Below are 17,130 nucleotides of genomic sequence, written 5' to 3'. Positions count from 1 at the left end.
TATTTCATATGTAATAACTCGTTGGTCGATTAATATTAATAATATTATATTGTATTATAGTAACTATTTTTATCGAATTTAATGCACATAGCACGGAACACAACCAAAACCTGCACACCTGCGTTATCCGCTTAGTTCAAATTTAACGTGGATATTGGTTTTACGTAGTTCACGTTCACGTTTTTTAATCTGTACTTCAGGCTTCTCTCCGTGAATCTTTTTTTCTCTAGCGTGAACTCGTGAAAAGTGAGAAAATTTCATTTACATGTTTAATATTTATCAATGAAATTTTTCACGAGTTTACGCTAGGGGAAAAAAATTCATGATTGAGGCCGCTTTTATGGAATAGCTGCAAGTTAATTGGCTACACATTTCTCGAACTAGGGTAGCCATCATGTAATTTTCTACGTGAAAAAATTCACGTGGACTCGATCATTTCAACCAGAGAGAAATCTGAGAGCGGCCACGCCGGCGTTTTACTTGATACCGTTTCAAGAGATAATTGTTTCGCGCGCCTTTACGCCCATTTTTATTTTTGGAACTATATTTTGCTATGCATCTTCTGACTCTGCCGATAAAATTTCCACTTGGTGCATGTCTGTGAACGGTCGTGCTTCTGAATGCACCCAATATTGAATATGCGATAGAGAGAAAAACGGCGCTAGAGAGGAAAGAAATACGCAAAACGCACGCGGAATGTCTGCGTGGAAAATGTGTCCGGTCGTCTTACGCTCGCGTTTCGCAATGCAGATCAGCTTTAATTTCGATTTAACTCTATTTTTATCTTTTTCGAATTCTTAGCACTAAAAATTAATGAAAAGTTCAGCCGAGATTAAAGTAGGAACGAAACACTACTTGCGTCTCCGTGTTTTTCTTTGTTTCCTTTCAGAGTTGAAGCGAACTTATTTTGCATTAAAAGCGATAAACGCTTCGATAGTATTAGGAAAGTTGTTAATGGATCCCATTAGTAAAATTAAGAGGGAAATTTTACGTCCATTTCCGTCGATCCAGAGTGATTTTAATCTCTCTTAATTTGTTTTATTTCTCTCTAAGGTCCGGTTTCACAAACGTTGTTTAACTTTAAGCTTGGTTTAATTCGTTCTTTGTCTTTTTCCAACTGTTACTTTAGAAAGAGACAAATATGAATTAAACTAACATTAAAGTTAAGCGACGTTTGGTAAAACCGGGCCTAATTGTAACGATCGTTTGATTTACTTAAATTCTATAGATATTAGTAACAGTAAAACAAATAAAACAACTAATAAGAAAGTGTAACTGAAAGGAACATTCGATCTTTCTATACTCAAAGACTTTAATTTTTTAATTTTTTCCACTATTGCTTAATATATTAACCATGTAAAATATATATTAGATATATTGTTTTATAAAATATATGTAGTATAGTTTTGAAATTACTTCATAATTAATTCTGATTATTCATTAAAAGTATTAATACAGTAAGAGATAATACGACAGAATTAATGACATTAATAAAAGATGATTAATAATCTCAATTATTAATAATAATAAATATAAATATTACCTGTTGCGTTAAAGGAAAATCAAATCACAATTAAACTAACGATAATTGAAAATTTTAGAGAATCTACAATGCATCGATATAAATAGAAAAAAAGGTAAATGCTCGTATCAGATCACGCGATACAAAATCTCTTTTCATCTCATTGCCAGCGGCAAATAAAATTCAGTAAAACTCACAATTATTACATACTAAAACTGTTCAACGATACAATAAAACCACTGTCAAATAATTAAGTTAGAAATGAAGCTTTTAGCTATTCAAGTAGTGATAGACTGAAGTTGAAACGTTAGATATGTTAAATTATGTTTATTATAAGGTGTATCTAATATATATATTTACAATCGCTTTAATACACGTAAAACCATTTAAGATAATATATCCGTTATTCCTCGGCGTTACCGCGCACCTCGCCGTAACACTGGCAAATTGTGTTCCTACATCGTCGCTTTTGTCTCCGTGAAGTGTACACGATTTCGGTATCATCGGGTATTTGTCTATTGTGTACCTGAGGCAAGGACCGTTGCTTGCATTAATACGCTTGCAGATAGCAAGGCTTCGGGGTGGAGCAAGTAATTCCAGGAGAGAGATATATATATGTGTATATATATCCATCTTTCCTCCCTTTCGTTTCCCTTCCCCTCCCCCGCGCGCACAGCACTTCTCTACCGTCTAGAAAAATTATTCTACTCCTAATTCGCATATTCACTGTTATACTCGATCGTACGTCTAACTTAGATCCATAATATGCGTAGTACACGGTTCTACATTTGTATCGTTCGGGGACGGATTATGTCGGAAAGCCGAGAAAGAGAGAGAGGAGCGTGAACTGTTTGAGACGATGTCGTGTAGAAGACGCCGTCGAAGGTGTTATATTATATGTTATGTTACATATAATACGCGTGTATATGTGAGGTATGTTTAGACTGAATTGCAACCGAGAGACTGTCCCAGTCGGCCAACTCAGGCTAGTTGGCGATTTTCTGTTCCCTTTATTCACACACATTTTCATATTCATGATGAAAGAGGATATTTAAATTAGCTAAAGCTAGTAGTGAATAAATAATAACAATAACAGGGCTGTGATACGTTAGTGTCGCCCTTTCAATTTCATTTTTGACCCGCGTTGACTATTAATAGGATAGGCAACTTCCTCTTATTGTTTGTGTTAAAAGGAGAAGTGCAAAAACGAAGAGGAGGATTAACTCATCGACCGACTGATCGCAGCGCGTATTCGTTAACAACGAACTCGCTCGGGTCCCTTTATCGCGAAGCTGCAAATGAGGCGTTGCGGTCACGTGTAGAATAAAATAAGCAAAAGAAAGGGGCGTGTGTCGATCAATTACAGAGAGAGCAAGTTTGATCGCCAGCCAACCAGAATTAGCATCGACTGACACTGATGCAATTCGCCGTTGTAGACATCGATCCTGGATCTACATGTCCGTTTTTAGGGGCCCGAATGACGAAATAGAGTCCCAATGCGAATTTCCGGATAGTCTCGTCTTACGGATGTCCGTGATACAACGCCGCCACTGGTCGCGCGCGACGTTTTCTGCAAGTGAACGTACAAGCATTTCGAAATTTCCGACACGTACGATTTGGCTATGCCCGCCCCCGCAATGCGCTATTCAACGTAACATTAAGTGAAGTTTTACATGCTCGTTCGCAGCCAGAAACGCCCCACGTGTATTTCATATTTTTCTTCTTTTTTTCGGATAAAGGTCACTTTCCTGCGGTTAAATCGATAAAGCATCACATCGTAAATTCTCGTCAAAGTTCAAATTTAGTATATTATTTTCATACATATCACACATTCACCTCACACGTATGCGCACCGCAACGTTCTCCCATCATATTCACACCCTAAGTTATCTCTGCTTTTCTTTTTCTCTAATTTCCTTTTGACATCGATAAAAAATTATATATATATATATTTATATATTTTTTCATATATATTTCAATTATTTTATCGTTAATTAATTAATTGAACAATTAATTAATTAACCGTTATATATCTTATTGTTCCATTAAAGTTTAAACTAAAATGTTCTGCGTGTGGTATACGCGCCTCTGGCAAGTACCACTCAAATATATATACATACATATATATATACGTACGTTCATATACATACATATATATATTGTATATAAAGACATATGTATATATAGATTTGTAATATATAAAGTATCATTCACTTATATATTTATCTGTATTTTCCTTTTTTTTTTAATAAGTATCATCATGAATAACTCACAATATCTAACTACGCTGCTTTGAGATTAATTGGGTAATCGGTGCAAATAAGACATTAATTGCTCCTACCAATAATTGTTTATCGCGCAAGGTAAATCATCAGACTTCCGGAGCCGATTGCAAATATCCTTGATCGTTATAATTTATAAACGTGAACGTCCACCATTTGAAATTTGGAACAAGTTCTCATAAATACAAATTTTTGCCAATTTTTATTCACAACAAAACTTCATTCTTTTCCATATAATATACAAAAATGGCATGATACCCAATTTTTTATCTAAATATAATAATTTCTATAAATAATCAATCTAGCTCTAATAATATTGCAATGTGTACGCCATTTCGTAATTGTTTTGGTAAAATGGCGCATTCATAAAAATAAACTAACACCTCTTCAGGTATACATCAACATTTTGCTCTTTAGTACTCAGATGTAAATTCTTTACTGGTTGTTTCGCGTCTTAATACTGAGATGATACTTTTATCATAAATTTTTGATTTTATCCAGCCACACGAATTTATTTCTAAGCATGTAAACATTGAATATAAAAGCTGGACGACAATTTTTAACACGAGCAAGTATAATCAACTGATCAAAACGCATTAATAGCTATGGTTATTGGCTGTATTTGTAGTATCTGGATAAACTATCAGCAATCAATTTTCCCAGATATCTTTCAATCGATATTGCGAGATAAATTTTAAAATTTACTAAAACCATCTCAAAATCTTTTGTATGTGAGTTACTACAAGCAATATTAAGTTATAGAGTATGCGATCCAAATGTTCATATAAATTTACAGCTTTATGAAAATTATTTGGTTCAGATCAATTCAAGTTGTGAAAAAGGTGATCCAAAAACATACTCAAACTATAATTTACAATTTTCTACAAATTACTTGGTTTGCACCAATTCGATTTGCGTAAATTTTGCTTTATGAAATTTCAATGTTTTCTCTATTCCCGTATTGTTCTACTCGATCAACATGTTGAAGACGCGATATCCTATCAATCCATTCTAGCATGGATATTACTTTAGAAATAAGATAAGAGTCATTGCAAATTTTTGATCAAAGAGCAAAATGGAAGTGCTCGTCGCTACGTTACTTATAGTACGTTCTTTCGTACGATACCGCTGTTAAATGCATGACAAAGACAAACATGACAGACATGATTTTAATCTTATGTCATATTAAAATGTATCGCGGCAATGACAATTAAAAAAACGAATAAATTCTAATAAGAATTTGAGAAAGTATAATTAGACGTTGCTTTACGAGCAAAGCGAATGATCAGCTAGGCTTTTTTAGAATATTTATCGAAGTGCGTCGTATTCCGGCGACAATAAGTCCATGAAGTAATTGAAAAATCAACTAGCGATGACAATCGCGGCAATCGATACGGCTAAAATTTTTCAAACCAGATTCGTTGCGCGAGATGCAGGACGTTCGGTTAGGAATTTTGTACTCTTCTAAGATCATATCGGCTTGCTGACATAAAGAAACGCGCGTAAACCATCATAGAAAGTCTCCTATTTTCGGAAACCTATTAAAGACTGGTTGAATATTTGTACCATGATCAGTGTTATCAATTTATATCTTTGAGCGCTTAGCCTGACGAGACTTGGCAGTGCGACGTGATTTTTTCGCGGCATCGCCCGACGTTTCCTCTGCGGTAGGTTTCCGTTTGAGGGATATCGAAGGCACAGGAGCCTTTGGGGGTGCCATGTCGACCGTCGGCGTCGACGGAGATTGCGTAACTACAGATTGCTGTACCACTTCGGTGGGACTGTGGGCATCCGCGATCGGAATGAAGTCGTGCCCTTCGCCAAACGCATCCGGTAGCACTCCCTGATTGGCTAAAGCTTGTAAATCCTCTGTAGGGACTGGCATTGACTGACCACAACCTACGCACACTGGTATTGCCGGTGACTTGGAGCGCCAATATTGTAATTCGGTTTTACACTTGTTCAATTCCTAAAAAAAATTGCATCTATAAGATAAGAATATAGGTTTTTGTGTCAATTAAGAGGAAAAAAAGTCAAATCTACAATTTATAAGATTAAGCTGTAAAGCAAAATTTACATATTATAAATTCAATGTTTATTCTCATTTCGAATCCCTTGAATACTGGATGATGTACCTGTAGGAGTGTGCTGAATTTTCGCGAAGTCTCTTCATTCTTTTTGTCGTTATCATCCAATCGAGTAGCGTATTCCACAATTTGTTTCTGTTGATCCGCAATTTTCGCCTTGCAACTCTTCAAATCCCTGCGCATCAATGTTAGCTGACTGTTGTATCGTTTCATGCCCTGTTTGATCTTGCGAATCCGCTTTCGCAAGACCATATTCGACTGTGGCGGCGACACAGTGGATTCCAAGAGAGCAGGATCGTCTGAACAATGCGACGAAGACCCTTCCTCTTCGCCAGCATTGCCCGTTTTTCCATTTCCGATGGATATGGGCGCGGAATCCAGGCACATAAATGGTTTACTCACGCTACTAGAAGCTGCGACAACAAATTGCCTTCAATAAAATCACATTACGAAAGTATTGAATAATTAGCCTCACTTACAGGAGAATGTTCCTGCAAGATCCAGAAAGTCGGCACCGAAGTAAGGTATTTCTGGTAATGTTGGTTCAATGTGCTCCTTAAAATATTCCATAGCCATAGTACTCAGATCAAATAATTCATCTGTGACTTTGTAAGGTCTTTGTAATTTCGGAGTAACTTTTATGTAGTGGAGAATGCGATAAACTTCATCTAATATCTGTAAAACGACAATAGGATTTTTCCTGCCATTTCTCTCTTATGAATGCAAATGTAATTACATAAGAAAGCAAGAGCTGATTGATCGTAGAACAAGATTTTTCAAGAAGCGCTATCACTGACCAAATTTTAATATATATTATATTATAGAGATACACAACTATTACAAAGACACACAACTAGCGATCCGCGACGTCCAAGCTTGACCCACAAAAAACCTTAGAAAAAAGGATTATGACTTTGCCTCACCTCAACGTGGTGTTTTTTAGTTAATACAAAGGCAAAAAAGAAAAATAAATAAATTCTATTATAATATATTCATACGTATCAAATATATTCGTCTAAACGTAGCTGCGACGGCTTGCGCTATTACCTCAAATTTTACATTTGACCCGCAAAAAAATAACTAGTTGCATTTCCCTGCTATATTATATTTTCTACGCGGTAGCAAGTATAACGCAAGAACAATGCAATAGATAAATAGTAGGGACACTAAAGTTATAAAAATGGATAATACCAATAAAATCAATGCATATTATTACATATAATAAAATTATAATAAAGTAGGATCAATTGAGAGAAAATTTCAAATACACTTTAGTAAAATTTAATTATATTTTCAGTGAAATATTTCCACAAGAGACATATTTTTACCTTTTAGTGATTTAACATCATTTTTTCCATACATCCAATATCAAAAGAAAAAAACTTAATTATTTATTTGAAATAACAATGCGTTATCTGTCTCCATTTTGTAATATATAAACTTTAATTGCAAAAGTCACAATTTTGGTTTATAAGTCACAAATTTGGTTTATAAGCATACGAGATTATGAGGTTATCGTAATGTGACAGTGTATATAATGTGTGTATTCCACTGAACCTGCACTATTATTGCACTAATGCAGTTTTTATAGACAACCTAACACAGCCCTGGTGCTGCACCAGTTTTCCCTGTGAAAAACGCTATAAGGCTTGTTTACAATCAATTCTTATATTTAGGGATCGTCTTATTGTTAAATATATCTCGAAACATTTTTTGCCAGTAAAATGATCTGTATAACATCCATACGGATCATTTTTCAGCTAAATACTCTTTGAACGTATTCAAGACAAAGTTAAATATAATTGACTATAAATTTAATGTACACTCGGTGCACACTAGTGCCAGCAATCGAATTCGCTATCACCATACAGCGAAAATGCTAAAAGCGAGCGGCTTTGTCTCTTTCTAAGGGGACAGTTAGCATTTTAGCATTTACCATTAGCATTTTTACTATGTATATTGTAAGTGACCTCCACGTTCGAACTCTGGCTGAAGTGCTGTACCTCGCAATGAACTCTTTAGCATTTTCACGACGGTGTTTATTAGCATAAAAAATTAAATCGGTCAACCGATTTAAGTATGTGGATTTCTCGTCACAACAAAAGCTGTGTTTTAAGATCTACAAATAATCGGCGCGCAGCTTTCTTGGTTGGAAAACGTAGTAGAGCCCACAATTATGCCACAGACTGGCTTGTTACGGCGCTGAGCCCCTCATTTATCAAGTGATTTAGTAACCATATGTGAGCCTCTGTATTTATTCAATCTTATTTAGTTCAAGTCTGTTCACACAACACACAGGGTTCGCCCGTAAAGGCCTGTGTCCAAGTTCTAGTTCCGAGAAACGTGTAGCCAATCAATTTTCATCTTTTACGGAAAAAAGCTGCAAGTTGATTGGCTACACATTTCTTGAAACTAGAACTTGGGCCAAGTTCTAGCATCGCGGACACAGTTTTATGAATGTCTCTCGTACTTACCTCGCCGGGAAAGAAGCAGCAATGCTTCCGCTCAATGTGCTTGCCAAAACTCATTTGCAGCAGGGTGAGCCGCATATGCAGAGTCTCTATAATATCCGATTCGCACGCTAACGGGTGATTCCGGCGCGCGGACTCGCGTCTGGGCATTTGCGCTTTGATAGCCTGAAAGCGACTCAGCATTTGAGCCTGTAGCTTCTGAAACGTGGAGTTCAGTATTGATCCACTAACGCGGTCCAGTTGATGGCAAACCTGCGAACGGAACGCTTGCTATAACGTTTCACTTTGGGGGAGCGAATTAAGCGGCTTGCATGCCCGCCGACACTCACCAGCCGCATGTGGGCTATCTTATTGAAGTCTAGATAGCCGAGGATCTTCTCGAGGATCTCGACAGGCAAATCCAGGAGATTCAGATTGCGTGATTCGATGGCAGCCCCGTTGTTGGACGTGCCAGCTGTTACAGAATGGTGCTTTTTCAACGAGTTTACTTCCACCTCGCCAACTGGTCCACTGCCACCGCTGCTCCCCATGTTACTCGACTGGCGTGTCGACACCATCTTTCTTGTTTTCCGACGAGCGAGTTTATCCAAAACCTGAAGTAAAACGGGCACTATTTTTATCCACGATAAACAGATACGCCGTGCGCAATGAATTCAACATTGTCACACTCCAATCTCAAAAGTCTCAAGGGGTTGCATAACGCAGCGTAACGTAAACGCTTTATAATCAAACTGTGCTAACGATAGGGATTAAATCTTCAGAATCCCTAGATAGACCCACGGCTAGATTACAGTCAAATATAATTTGCGATTACGTAGATATTTATCAGCGCTTCTCTGCTCGGCGAAGAAGACTACGGGCGCATTATTGCCGTGCATTGTAATTCACGAGCTCCAAAGATAAAGATCAATGACGCCCGGGTTAATCGTTTTAAGTCTCCGTAATGCATTCGTGTCACCGAAGCGCTCTATTTTTTCCCACGATGAACAATGGAGTTTTGCGCGAGCCGTTTCCCTCCCGCGGGACTTGTTTAAACAGCAAACCCCGAGCGAGCTCGAGGATCTGGGGGGTCAATTCGGTATCTAGCAGCGCGGCGAAAGTGCTAAAAGTGCGCGACTTCGTCTCTTGCCGAGGGAACAGTTCGAAAGAGACAGGGCTACTCACTTTTCGCATTTTTACCAAGATACAGAATTGACCTACTGTGCGAGCGCCCGGGGTCGCAAGTTCGCACAGGGTCGCCTGACGAAGGAACGCGACCGGACGAGCGCGCGGAGCACCGCGACGAGGCTCCGGAGGATCCCGAACAGCCGTCCAGAGCGGCGATTCTTTACGCGAGCGGAACGTGCTTCGTCACGAGATTCATTTTGCCGCGGCGTCTTCGCCTCCGCTGCGAAACACTTGGGACGATCACGCGGTGTCTCGGGGGGGGGGGAGGAGAAGATCACCGCGAATATCACCTGCTCGTGTTGCGAACGCGAGCGGATTACCCCGGGAACCTCGAGAGGCGGAATCCGATCGACGTTGGAAATTCGGAAGGAGACTCGACGGCCGCTAGACGGGAAACGGGAAACAGCACTCTGCTACGTCGAATCGTAAACAAGATGCTGGAGTCGGTGATCGCCCACCGACCCCCGCGCACGGATCGCGTCGGCATCGCGCTCGAGCGGCGATGCTCCGATTCTCCGTGCGATCGTGCGCGGCCACTTGGACGTAGACGCGAGAGTAGAAGCGATCGTCTAGGGCGAAATCGGGCTCACCCGTCGGGGTGACGGCGGCTCCGTCGACCCGCGTCGCGATCGCCAGATCGGAGCGGACGATCCGAGGATCGGCCCTGCGAGGGCCGAGCGTTTAACGGTCGCGGGAAGAGAATCGCGCGGCGCCGCGGGGTGTCGAGGGGAGAGGGGAAGGGGAGGCGGGTGCAGCATGAAGGAAGGAGGGAAGGAGACCGGACCGCGGCGCGAACAAAAGATCGGAGTCGGGCTTAGGTGCCGAGCGCGGCGAGCGCCGATTTCACCGTGAAAATGCAGGAGGGTATACCCTCTGCCCGCGCGCGCGTCGCCGCCACCGTCGCGAGGGAGGCTGGGGAGGCCTCTCCGCGGTCGCCAGTACCTGGAGCGTGATATCGACTTCGGGAGCGCGAGGCCTCACTCGCCATCGAGGTGTCTCTCTCCCCCGGAACCTGTCGCCCTTGTAAGGGAAACCGAGGAAACGGGGGACGGCGGCGGCGTCGGCGGGGTGGAAGGGGGGAAGGAGGGAGGGGGCGAGAGGGGAGAGGTATCCCGCCACCGAAGACGAGACGCGAACGACGACGCGCGTAGAGAAACAAATGTGGGGAAACAAACCGGGTGACCTGTGCGCGCGAGTAATCGATGCACCCGCGATCTTCTCTTTCTCCTCGCTACAAGACCGTAGAGCCGCCTGGCTCGCCGAGAACGAGATCGGGTGATAGAGAGGGAGAGGGAGGGGGAGGTAGAAAGAGGGAGAGAGAGAAAGAGAAAGGGAGAAAGAGAGAGAGAGCGAGGCTCGAGGGCTCGAAGGGAGACGACGTGCCCCGAGTTAGGCGAGCGGCAACATCACTGTATCCGCGTTGGCGTTTTCAGCGACATTTTGACGGGGAGACTTCCGCGCCTCCCTCCCCCCCCCCCCCCGACCCCTCCCCCAAGCAAGCTACTCCCCGCTGCCGCGTTCGTTCTCGCTCCGTTTTACTTCCTCGCACTCTCTCACTCTCTCACTTGCTCCTCTTGCGTCCGCGATCGCTCCTTCCTCGTCGTTCTCCTTTTTTCCCGTCCTTCTCATTCGCTCACTCGTTTACTTATTTATTCACTCGCTCACTCTCTCTCTCTCGCCCGTTAAAAGACCCGTGCAATTATGGCGCGGTTACGCATAATCCCATAAACGAGCAAAAAATTGCCGTTTCTCCCGCGAGTAAACAGCTTCTGCCTAGTCCATTTTACCTGTTCACACTAGCTATCTCGGTCGCGCATCCACGGGCAGCCCGCAGTTCGCGTTGCAGCAGTCGGGGGACTGAGCTCCCTCCGTCTCACTCCCTCCTACTCGCCGTCTCTCTCTCTCTCTCTCTCTCTCGTTCTCTCGCTCCTCCACCGTCCCTTCGCGATCGTATCGAAAATAAATGTTGTCACTGGCCGCGGCGAGCTGTTGCTGGCTCCTCGCGCGCACGCGAATATCGCAGACGGTGATAGCACGCGGCCCCGTGGCGCAACACCCGGGTCCCGCGGCGCGCGGCCGTTGCTACGCTCCAAAGCGGCGTACCGGGGCAACGCCGACGTCGACGCGGCGGGCAACGGCGGCGCGGAGATGCGCACATACGTATAACCGCGGCGAGAGTACGCGCTCGCGCCGCGCGACACACACGCTCCCGCTTCGACGCGCACCGCGCCACTCCGCGCCGCGCCGCGTGCGAACGGTGCCGCACGGGTCGCGTGCGCGCGCGCCATCCGATTGGTCGCCGCGACCCGCGGCCAATCCGCGCCGCCCGTGCGCGAGCCGCCCGAACGTAGCGGCGTGAGCGCGAGGAGCGCGAGCGTGAACTGGCGCGGCGCGCGCCATTCTGTATTCAGAACCGTTAGGGAGTTTTCGCGACCCCGGGGGATTTCCCAGCGACTCGCGATGCGCGCGCCATTCGCGCGACGCGACCAACCGGCTGCCTCGCCGTGGACACGGAATTCGCATCGCGATCATCGCTCGCGGAAAGGAGAACGAAGTGAGCGACCAAATTTCCAATGCTCTCCTCCACAAGGCTCCCGGCAGTTTTTACAGAACGATTCAGTTGCGCTCATGACGTACGTATAGACCGCGCATTTGGCTGAAGAAGTGTATAATATATATACAAACCAAGAAGACTGGAGACCGAGAGAATCGAACTCCAGTCCCAGTGAGAAATGATTCGTCGATCGACGAATCATTTCTCACTGGGCTGGTGGGGGTGAGTGAAAATATGGACTACGTTTCCACCGAGGATCAGAATCGGGTTGGGGTTTGGTGTTTCCACCGCAAGACCGCTCACCTCAACCCGATTCTGATCCGACTCTGACCCTCGGTGGAAACGTATTCGTGGTCGCATTTCATGAACGTTGTTCGCAGTATGATCGCCGGCCAATTAATGAACTACTAGGAGATTGTTTTGCGCATCCTTACGCCCACTTTTACTTTTGGAACTATTTTATTACGCATTCTGACATCTAATTTATAAAATTTACATTGACTACACGAAAAAAGGTGATGTAATAATGCAGATAATTTATTATATGTTAATGTAATTTTGAAACTCAGCACAATCCTGAAAAATAGGCGTAGTATGGACACGCACAAAGTGGAGATTTTATCGGCAGTGTCAGAAGATGCGTAGCAAAGTAATTCCAAAAGTAAAAATGGACGTAAGGATGTGCAAAACAGTCTCCTGAAACGGTATCAAGTAAAACACCCACGTGGCCGCTCTCAGGTTTCTTTCTGTCTCCAGTCTTCTTGGTACAAATTTTAGAAACTTCTTACTATGTCTGTGGCGACCACTCGCTGCTTTTAATGGTTTTAGCAGACCAGCGCGACAACGCAACGCGCGATAATCCAGTAGACTGCGGTCTTTGTGGGAAAACTGTACTGAACTGTACGCTTTCCCCACAAAACCTGCACGCACCTGCACGCATTGATGCCACTGATGCCGTTCGGGAAGGCCTACCACCAGTGATGTTCCATACTGGAATGGGGAAACCTTCCGCGCATACTCAAAAAAACTTCCTAGGCAGTGAAAAACCTTCAATTCAAACTATAGCCTAGTTTACACCGATCATTTGATACGCGTATCAAATAGTGAGTTCTAACTAATCAGCCAATGACTAAATTTATTTTATAGGAAATAACTACTTAATACGCGTATTAAATGATCGATGTAAACTAGGCCTATATATTATATTTATACAAATAAGGTTTGTTCGTTTTACCTAAACTTATAGTTACAGTTTTAGCAAAAAAACTGTAACTGTAACTAGATGCTTTTATAAAGTAACTTTCCCAACCCTGCTGAAATTATAAACGGATGATGTTTCGGCTATTGGATCAAACTTGATATATTATAATAACGTAAAGATCTTAAGATTAATAAATAATTTATGGTTTACGGAGTTGAAAAAAGTACACGAAATTTACGCAGAAAATATTATTGGGCTACCAAAATCCAACTGACCAAAAATGGCATCTCTAATCAATTTATTGACATATATTATATATTATATATAATCTTTATATATTATATATAAAAATATATAACTATACAAAATTTATTGATATATAGATAATATAAAAACAATAAGATCCATTATATATATATATCGGTCCTGTTTCATCTATTCTTAATATTATAGGTTGATGAATTTTCAACGATTACACAAATTTTCGTCATAAGGAAGACATGTCTCACCGACATGGACGCGCAAATTAAACGAATAAAGTAATTGCTACGCGAAAATGCATTTAATTTATTTGCTCGACGACCGTAATATATTTATGTAACGCGTTACGAGCGAAACGATTCAGCAACGTAAGAATCGCGTGTTTAATCGCGACCGACCGAGATGCCGATCGCATCTCCAAATGGTAAACGCCGTGTAAAATACATAAATATCACGAGCCGAGCTGTAATTGCTGTCCTCATCACCTTCCCATTTGTATAGCGAACAGCGGGTTACATCGCGCGCACCGTGCATCCATGACTGATGATACGTCGACAATCGGGTAACCACAAATTGCGAGCCGTATCGCACGCATTACCTTACCCGATTGTTATCTCAATTTCTGGCGTTGTGCAATCGACAAACAATAGCCGAGCAGCAACGTTACGCCTTCGTCGTTCACCGGCGCAGCATTGTTAAGCGCGACCAATTACGCTTAATTTTCTAGAATTCTAGCAGAAGCGATATCTCGTCCCGACGAATAAATTCTAACGAGCGTGACACTTGACGTTGCACGCGCATCGGGACAATTCTTTATCGCGACGTAAAATGCGCGGTCGGTCGCTAATAAAGTCGCGGCTGGAAAGTCGACCCGGTGTGAACACTAAGTCCCAGTCTACAATAGATGATTAAAGCCCTAAACCTTAAGAAATTGATCAATCACGGTCAAGTACGTAATGAGTAGAATACGCGACTGCGATTAGTCAATTTCTTAAGGCTTAGCGTTATCATTTTTGTATTAAATTACTACGTTCAACATCCTGAATACTTTTAACATCTTTTCGGAGAGACTTATTGAATGCAAATTGATTTTAATACAAAATTTAATACAAAAATTAAGTTGCCAAACTTAATTATTTTCAAAAACTGACGATTAGGACGCGTTTTCGACCCCATTGACGTCAATTCGACGTTGATTCGACGTTACCTTAGTAGCACAATATATTGGCGCAATATTGGAAAATAATGTAAATCTAGTATTCCCAATACTCTGCTGGAAATAGTTCTTCAAAATTCTACAAAACTATAAAATATAACTACCAGAATCTAAGAAATTCTACGTAAATTTAAAAAGTGTTATAAAAATCAACATGAAAATGGACCTAGAATTGGAACACTTTTGTTAACTTTTATTCTACAAGTAAGCAGATGTTTTAATTCTTTAAGATTTTGTTGTTTCTCCAAATTTTTAAACTAGTAAAGTTTTGTACTAATTTTTACAAAATTGTACATTTTCATGAAATACTATCTTGCAATAATTTCTTGATTTGAGAATATAATTGTAATGTATGGTACTATTTCGCAGATATTTTTACAAAAAATTAACGTTTCAACGAAGATATGAAAATTTCTACAAATTTCTATTTCAAGTCAATTTTTTGTAGTTATTTATAGAAAATTTTTTCCGCTAGGGTATTGATCCAATATTGTCTAATATTAAGATGGACACCTTCTCTTATTTAGCCAATATGTTTATTTAGCAATATTGGTCTAATATTGCATCAATATTGTACCGATATTAGACCGATATTCTTATTACATTGTTAAATATTAGCTAATGCACTTCCAATACAAATCTAATATTATATAATTATTATCGTGCAATATTTACACTTGTTCCAATATTGGCTTTACGTTGGACCAATATTTAGCCAATGTTTAGCCAATGCACTGTGCTACTAGGGTAGTGTTCTCGCTGGGGTGTTGCTCGAGACGCCGTGAATGCCAGAATCAATCAAGGGGAAACTCCCGGATCAATCCTTGATTCGCGCGATCGATCATTCTCTTACGTAATGTAACTACTGTTACTCGACGCGCGAACGTATTGTTCTTTTGGTACAGATATTTCAATCGAGCGAGAACCTGCAAAAATCCCGCTTCGTGTTTTGCGTCAATCTCGCTCGCGATCCGTCCTCTCTCGCGGAGATTTCTGTTACACATCCACCGCCGTTCGTCGGTGGCGAAACGCTTGCGAGATCGAACGCGTTGCCTCTGCCAATCTCGATGAAATTCTCGTCTCGAACACTATCGTGCAAGTGTTCAACAATACCTCGCGCAATATTCCTGTGTTTTCCTGCACAAAAGATGAAATTTTAAGGAGCAACATGTTATCAAAGATGTACTAAAGTTAAATCAGGACCTTTAGGATACAAATCAAATAGAAACGAGAACGAATCATTATGAAATCGTTATTGAAGATGTTTTAGTAAACGATGCTTTTTGAAATCTACATGAAAATTATGGACAAACTGGCGTGTAATATTACACTCTACATTATTTTACTTATAACGAATACTGATACCCTGTCGCATTTTGTCTCTACAAGTTTCTGCGTACTTCATGAATTTTTTTCCAACTACACCGAAAGCTTTTTCCGTGAATGAAGATTAGAGGCGACTATAATGCGAGCCGTAAGGATCTAATCAGCCTCTCGTTGATAGAATCCGAATAAAAGGACGTCGTTCTCTCCGTGGCATTTTGATAAAAACAGGATGTTATTAATCTTTCAATGGCCAATTTGGGAAATGAGATCGCGAATTGTATAACAAATCTGCCGTGGATTACCGTCGTTTGGTCGGATTACGCCGGAGAAGACCACAGAGAATAATTTTCGCGAAACGGAAGTTGAGAGATACCGAAAAGCGTCGGCGGTAGGAAGGTGCTGTAAGTTATTCATCACATATCGCCAGATATATTCAAGAGATTTCCGCCTGTGCCAGTCAAATGGACTGTTAAATACTAAATAATGTGGCAAACACTACCGACCTGGCTTGCTACTAAACACGAGTGCAAAATTGCGCTCGTGAAACATACGTTTGGAGAGCGCTAAATCGTAAGATTTGCTCAAGCGAGAACCTCGCGTCTGATTGCCGAAGTTTTAAGCGGTCCTCGTTTTCTTTTTTTTTGTCATTTTTGCTACGAGAAAGCTGAGTTCGATAGGTGTTAAATTTAGTAAACGACCGAAATTACACAAAGATTGTCATCGCGAAAAATGTAAAAATAATATTTTAATATTGCTGCAAGAATTCTCTTCCTCCGACAGAAATTAAAATAATTACTCGTTGTACTTTTTCTTGAAAAAAAAAAAATTTACTTCCGACGCAGTCACTCGCGAAAAATTGATCGGATATTTTTACAATTCCGCGGCAAAAACGACGTGAGACGAAGAGAGGAGAAGTGCAGACATACAGATATAAACTTTTGACACTTGAATGTAGTATCAAAATAACAGAAGTAACATATTTCCCACGAGGGGTAAACCGCTGAGAGCATCGTGATGTACAAATTTGCGGCATCACTAGGCAT

At 41.4% G+C, this 17,130-nt stretch overlaps 1 protein-coding gene across 5 annotated transcripts; it reads right to left on the bottom strand.

Annotated features, from left to right (window-relative positions):
* Window positions 1-3,759: 3,759 nt before the first annotated feature.
* On the bottom strand, window positions 3,760-11,626 carry LOC105566574 (F-box only protein 28). 5 transcript variants are annotated; one of them, XM_012020686.1, is made up of 6 exons: window positions 11,317-11,626; window positions 8,692-8,955; window positions 8,366-8,614; window positions 6,371-6,566; window positions 5,940-6,304; window positions 3,760-5,773 (listed from the first exon to the last, which is right to left on the bottom strand). In XM_012020686.1, exons 2-6 carry the CDS (start codon window positions 8,917-8,919, stop codon window positions 5,390-5,392), a joined length of 1,422 nt encoding a protein of 473 aa, XP_011876076.1. In that variant the 5' UTR covers window positions 8,920-8,955; window positions 11,317-11,626; the 3' UTR covers window positions 3,760-5,389. The 5 variants fall into 5 exon arrangements, with proteins under 5 accessions (XP_011876076.1, XP_011876079.1, XP_011876075.1 ...); XM_012020689.1 differs by lacking the exon at window positions 11,317-11,626 and adding an exon at window positions 11,195-11,293; XM_012020685.1 differs by lacking the exon at window positions 11,317-11,626 and adding an exon at window positions 11,087-11,188.
* Between the last annotated feature and the right edge of the window lie 5,504 nt (window positions 11,627-17,130).

This window comes from Vollenhovia emeryi, unplaced genomic scaffold (assembly GCF_000949405.1).
Source record: "Vollenhovia emeryi isolate VEMERY1.0 unplaced genomic scaffold, V.emery_V1.0 DF939144.1, whole genome shotgun sequence".
Lineage (NCBI taxonomy): Eukaryota > Metazoa > Arthropoda > Insecta > Hymenoptera > Formicidae > Vollenhovia > Vollenhovia emeryi.
This window is presented reverse-complemented; position numbering and strand designations above follow the sequence as displayed.

Coding starts and splice junctions, on each gene's coding strand:
- LOC105566574 (XM_012020685.1), bottom strand. CDS start 11,158: ATGAGAAGGACGGGAAAAAAGGAGAACGACGAGGAAGGAGCGATCGCG. Junction 8,615..8,691: donor AGATAGCCCACATGCGGCTG/GTGAGTGTCGGC, acceptor TTCCGTTCGCAG/GTTTGCCATCAACTGGACCG. Junction 6,567..8,365: donor GCTGCTTCTTTCCCGGCGAG/GTAAGTACGAGA, acceptor GTCGTTTTACAG/ATATTAGATGAAGTTTATCG.